Here is a 6,145-nt window from a genome sequence, read left to right on the forward strand (position 1 = left end):
CATTGTATTCTCTATTCATTACAGATGGAGCAAAACTGAGAAAAAAAAAGTTATTTGCTAAGAACTATTCAACTGGTCAGTGACAGAGCTGACACTACTCAATTGTCCCACAACCCAGCCCACTGCCCACCTAATACTGCATAATGTGATACATTAGTTTATTCTAGTACATTAGTTATGTCTTAGTACAGTGAAAAATTACCGTGTCTGTACTGCAAGGTGAAGTCTTTCCAGTCGCAGAAAAGCAATTAGAGAATTTCCACAGCCATGGTTTAACATCATTATCTTGTCGCTGAAGCCACCCAAAAGATCTATTGCAGAGGTTCTCTGAACTGTTTCCTTCCATTATACAGCCATACAAAATGGTTCAACATTCTTTCATCCCTCTTTTCTTTCATTCTTCCCACCTGTAAAAAAATGAGCATGTTTTAAAAAATATTTTTAAAGATAATGAAAACAAATATGTTGCTATATTCTGTACTCCAATAAAAAGGAAGTTTCTGTATCTGTACTACCTGATTCAACTCAATAAATATTTTGAAGCAACTTAGACTTATTTCTACAATGTGTTTTTGTAACTTTCTCCCTGAAGCTGAACACAAACCTGAGGCATAAGCAAGTTGATAAAAGCATTTTTTAGGCTCACAGTAAATCTTACCGACTACTAAGGTGGTTTTATATAATTCATAATATCACGCCACTTATGAATATTAACCAGGAAACCAGGATCTAGATTTTCAAGAGAAGCGTCCAAAATGAAACCAACTGTACTCAACAAATGGGAAACTAAATAATCATCAAATTTTCTCTCATTTAACCTGCAACAACTTATACATTCATCTGTTTTGGACAAACAATATAAATGCTTGGTATTTATATAGGCAGACAAGGTTCCTTGGGTGAATTTGATATCTTTTATTAGACCAACTCAAATGGTTGGAGAACAGTTATTAAGCAAGCTTTCGGGTTCAAAAACCCTTCGTCAGGCTAAGGAAGCTGCAGCAGTTGGTGTGTGCTCTTCCTGGATGGAATGGTATTTATATAGTTCTTTCCCTAATCCAGACTCTATAAAATTGTGCTAACCCTCTGCATGCCTTGAGATATGAGCATCTGTCTTGTTTTAGAGTCCCAGAAACATAAGCAACCTCCCAAGACCCTGCAGCAAATGTATTAAGTGAGCTTTGATTAGAAACAGGCTTCTTGACCTGTGCCCGCATGCTGCATCCGCTAGGCCAAGCTGGTTCTCAGCCTTTAGTTTCATTTATGTAAGTTGGGTGGTGGCTGCCAAACCCTTTACTTGAGGGTTTTTTTAAAAGTAACGTTACTGAGAAGTTACGGCAACTACTATGAACATAAAAGCCTAAATGCCCACGTGATCTCCGCTCCCAACTGCAGCCTCAGACCCGCTCTCTTCAGAACAGGACATCGAGCCGATCGACTCTCGCAACTCGAAAGCATTCGGCTTATGAAACGGAGACACTTATTCAATCACTTTAAAACAAAGGGCAAGAAACGCTGATGTAACACCTGGCAAGAAACACTTATGCAAGACCAGAGTCAAGGAACCCTCTGCGCTTTTCACCTCTGGGCTGAGGTTCAGTAGGCTGGGGCTTGAGGGGGTTGAGCGGGTCCCCCACCCCCTTGATTTGACCGCGGCGTTTTGCCTGGAGCAGCAGCAAGACCAGCAGGGGCCGCCCGTGAGGCCGCGGGGTAACAAGCCCGGGACGGGGGCAGAAGCCCCTCACCCCCTCCCAGTGTCTCCGGGCGGAGCCGCCTCGGGAACGGCTCCGACGCCCCCCCTGCGCCGCGGGCCGGGGAGGACGCCCGGGGAGGGGAGGGGAGGGGAGGGGCGGGGCTGGGCCGCTCCCCACCCCGGGGCTTCCTCCTCAGCTGCCCCGCCGCCCGCTCACCTGGGCCGCTCCCGCCACCGCCACCGCCGCCCCTCACATGGTGGCCCGCCCCTCGCGCCCCTTTGTTTTGCTTCCCCCGCCGCTCCGCGCCTTCCGCCGCCAAGCACCGCGCACAGCCGCAAACGGGCGCCGGTCGTAAACGGGAACTGTCGTAAAGCCCGTCCCCTCCCGCACCTCCCCCGCGCAGGGGCGGGGTTCGGCCGAGCAGGGCCCCGCCCCCGCAGGGAGTCTGGGCGATGACGCACGCACGTGTGTCCGCGGGCCGGGGGGGGGTCCCTATAGACTGACTCGCGTCAGAGCCGCCGCGGGGTCACTTGGCCGTGGGCAGGATGGCGTCTTCGTGGGAAACAGCCGGGAGATGGGCAGCTGAGGGGATGTTTCCAGTGACCCGGCGCCAAGTAGCCCCTTGGCTTTTCCCAAATTGAGATATTTTGGATATGAATTAAAAGGCGGTTTTAAGTTTTTTGGGGTTTGTACTTTGGGGTTTTTTTGATGGTTTACAACAGCTTTGAAATAGTTTGTCTGGAAATCGAAAAGGAAACAGCCTTTTTCCTCCACCCCCGCAGCTAGGTAGAAGAAGGCTGTCGGGGCCGGTGAGATCCTGAAATGGAGAATATCTGCACAAGGTTGTTTTTTTTTAAATGTCTGAAGTAAGCAAACGTGAAGACAGAGGGGCAGATCATAGGTGTGACTTTTTTTTTGGCCGGGTGGGTGTGTGCAGGCATAATCCCCCCCCCCAAAAAAAACCCAACAAAAAACACAACCCCCAACCCACCAACCCCAGCATGGGCACGTTCCCACGCCAAGCCCCAGCAGGCCCAGAAGAGGCAACACGTTACTTCTACCCAGCTCTGCAGCGTCTGTGAAGATGGGGTGCTTTAGTGGGGCCTTTTTGGCACTTTGATCTAATAGCTGATTGAATTGGCTTTAGCTAAAAGCATCAAAAAGCCCTGCTGAAGAGACTGATCTTTACAGATGCTACAGAGCTGGGTAGAAGTCACCAGAAGGGGCAGAACTGCTTCCGGTAAAGTGTTTGGGGTTTTTTTTAAACATCTGTAGGTGGCTTGGTGGGTGCTAAGCACCTGCTAACTTTTTTCAGAGGGTGTTTGAGCCCTGGAGCCTATGGCTCCATTAAAGTTTAAAGATCAGCATCAGCTTTTTTACCTGCCGAGGATCAATGCTAAAATTATTTTGCCAAGTTGTTATGTTATGGTTTTTCCTTTAACTGAAGAGTCTACACCAGGGGTAGGCACCCCCAGCACGTGTACGGGAGCATGGCACATGAAGGTATTTTGATCTGCATTTGTGCCCCAGGATGGACAGCAGGGGAGCCGTGAGGAGCCTGATCCTTGTTGTGGCAGTTCAGCCCTGGCCCCTTCCCTATCATCCGCCCTGAGGCGTGTGTGCATCCACTGCTGGCAGTGAGCGAAGCTGGGGCTCTGCGGACCCCTGTGTCCACCACCTGCTATGAGTAGCCCACACTCTGTGAAGGGCTCGCATGCCTTGGGACAGATGTCAGGAAAGGGACAGAACAAAGATCGGGTCCCCATGCAGGTCCTCCACCATCCACCCTGGCACGCCACAATCTTACAGGTTGAGGTTACGGGTGCTCTTGGCACTCTGCCCAAATACGCTGCCAACCCCTGGTTTACATTCTGTCGTGGTTATTACGCTAACGCCTTGGTTCCTTGAGGACTCAAAGGATCAGCATTCCTCTTAGCAGATATTGAAGCCTTTGCAGGATTGGTCCCCTATGGTTTCAGGGGTTTGACCCTGCATGGTCAGAGTCAACAGGATCAGGATCAGAGTTTCAGTTCCTTGCAAGGATATATGGGTGCCTGTTGCCAGGTGTCTTGTAAAACTAGTTGCTGAGCTGCTAGTGCAGTCAGTGATGTATGTTTGCATTCATGTGGGCTGAATCAAACTCCAGTGTGGTAATTTGTGTATTTGTTTTGCCTCTCAGGAAGCAAATACCAGACACACCTAATGAGCAAGTATTTGTGTGCATTATCCGATAGGTGCACCCCTGTGGTACTTCAAAAAGCATCAGGATACCCTAGCCCTGTTATTAATAAAAGTAGACCTGAAGTCTGGTGAAGTCAAATCAAAGAAACCTGACTGCACTGAGCTTTTGGATCTGGCTCCTTGATGGCTGGTGAGCATCCCTGTGCTTCCCAGTGGCCTAAGCTAGATAAACAGCATCTGGGTGTGATCACTCAGGTCATTCCTAGCTTCTCTTTACCTTTCTACAGGATTGTTGGGCTTCTATTGAAATAATTTCCAAATGGAAATAATAAAAAAGGCACATGTAAATACTGTGCTTTGGTGTCTCTCAAAGGACCTAACCTTAGGTTCATAGTTTCTATGGTCAGAAGGGACCTGAACAGATCATCAAGTCCGACCCCCTGCCCTGGGCAGGAATGAGTGCTGGGATCATAATACCCCAGCCAGATATCTATCCAACCTCCTCTTGAAGACCCCAAAAGGTAGGGGAGAGCATCACCTCCCTTGGGAGCCCATTCTAGAGCCTGGCAGCCCTAACTATAAAGTAATGCCTCCTGATATCAAGCCTGAACCTGCTGTCAATCAATTTGTGGCTGTTATTCCTTGTTATCCCAGGTGGTGCCCGGGGGAATAGAGCCTCACCTATTTTCCACTGGTCCCCCCTGGTGAGTTTATAGATGGCCACCAGATCCCATCTCAGTCTTCTCTTGTGGAGGCTGAATAGATTTAGGCCCTTTAGTCTATCTTCGCAGGACTTGGCCTACTGCCCCCTGATCACGTGAGTGGTCCTCCTCTGGACTCTCTCAAGGTTAGCCACATCCCTCTTGAAGTGTGGCTTCCAGAACTGTACGCAGTACTCCAACTGCGGCCTGGCCAATGTCGCATAGAGGGGAAACATCACCTCCCTGGACCTGCTTATGGTGCATCTGTAGATGCACGGCAAGGTGCGGTTAGCTTTTCTGACCACTTCCACGCATTGGCAGCTCATGTCCGTGAGTTCAGTTAGAGCAGGGTGGAAATGCAGAATCTTCAGTAACCAAAGAATAGATTGAGAGGGGCTTTTAATATACCAATGTTACACTTTAATATTTGAACTAATTACAGCTACTTGCCCATATTTCTGTGAAAACCTGATCCTTTGGAATTAAAACTTTCTATCCTGGGTTTAAGTGCACTTTTAAGACATTCCAAGGGAAAAGTGTACGTGTACACATGTTTCAGTGCTGTTGGTTGTAGCTGGGTTGGTCTAAGGATGTAGGCAGACAGCGTTCTTTGGGTAGATGTGATATCTTTTATTAGACCAACTGAATAGTTGGAAAACTTGTTCTTTGCAAGCTTTTGGGTGTTTGTGCTGGACAGCTTGCAAAGAATAACTTTTCTAACTATTTAGTTGGTCTAATAAAAGATATCACATCTACCCAAAGAACCTTGTCTGCCCATGCATACACCCCCCCCACCCCCCGATTATAATACTTTTGCCTCTAGACCAATATGGTTACAACCTGGATACCTGACACATGGAAGATATAGAATTTCAGCCACTTTTTAAAATGAAAACTTCATAATTTTACAAAGAAGCAAAATTTACCACCTGAAACCCGAGCCCGTGCTCCTGCCTTTGTTTGAGCTAATTTGCATCCTAACAGAGCACAGAGATACCTCTACACAAAAGAAATCCCTGCCCAGAAGAGCATTTAATCTTTCCACTCTTCTGTGAAATATGAAATATCATAACCAGAAGGAAATATGATTCTACATCCTGCTTCCCACCAGACAACTTGGAGGCAAAAAGACTTTTCCAACTTTTCTGAGCCTATCTGCACAAAATGACCTGTTCCAAACAGGGATGTATTTGGCAGCTGTGTTGGTTTGAGACAAAACTAAATGTAAAGCTCTAGAACTCTTGGTTCAGAGATGATACCTTTTATTAAACCAACTAAAACATGGGAAAAAAATGATCCTTTGCTGCAAACTTTTGGGCGCACACGTCCTTCCTCAGAACCTGAAGGAAGGGTGTGTGCGCCTGAAAGCTTGCAGCAAAAGATTATTTTTTTTGCTATTTTTAGTTGGTCTAATAACAGATATCATCTCTGAACCAAGAGCTCTAGAGCTTTGCATTTCGGTTCCAAACAGGAGATTTTACCACGCTGTCAGCTCTCCTGTGAAATATGAACTTTCATTTCAACCCAGGGGAACATTTACAGTCTTTGCAATCTCCTAGGCCTGATGAA

The 6,145-nt window shown here is 47.3% G+C and overlaps 1 protein-coding gene across 3 annotated transcripts in view; it reads right to left on the reverse strand.

Annotated features, from left to right (window-relative positions):
* MARF1 (meiosis regulator and mRNA stability factor 1) overlaps positions 1-1,988 on the reverse strand; it is a 36,284-nt gene extending 34,296 nt beyond the window's left edge. Inside the window, exons 1-2 of one of the 3 annotated variants that reach the window (XM_014610785.3) lie at positions 1,911-1,988; positions 203-407 (exon numbers count right to left, since the gene is read on the reverse strand). In XM_014610785.3, coding sequence (XP_014466271.1) covers positions 203-346 — 144 coding nt within the window. In that variant the 5' untranslated portion in view covers positions 347-407; positions 1,911-1,988. Of the gene's footprint in view, positions 1-202; positions 408-1,910 lie in introns of those variants that run through there. The other 2 variants (XM_019494749.2, XM_014610786.2) reach the window with 2 other exon arrangements.
* Between the last annotated feature and the right edge of the window lie 4,157 nt (positions 1,989-6,145).

The sequence above is a fragment of the Alligator mississippiensis genome, chromosome 13 (assembly GCF_030867095.1).
Source record: "Alligator mississippiensis isolate rAllMis1 chromosome 13, rAllMis1, whole genome shotgun sequence".
In the NCBI taxonomy this organism is placed as follows: domain Eukaryota; kingdom Metazoa; phylum Chordata; order Crocodylia; family Alligatoridae; genus Alligator; species Alligator mississippiensis.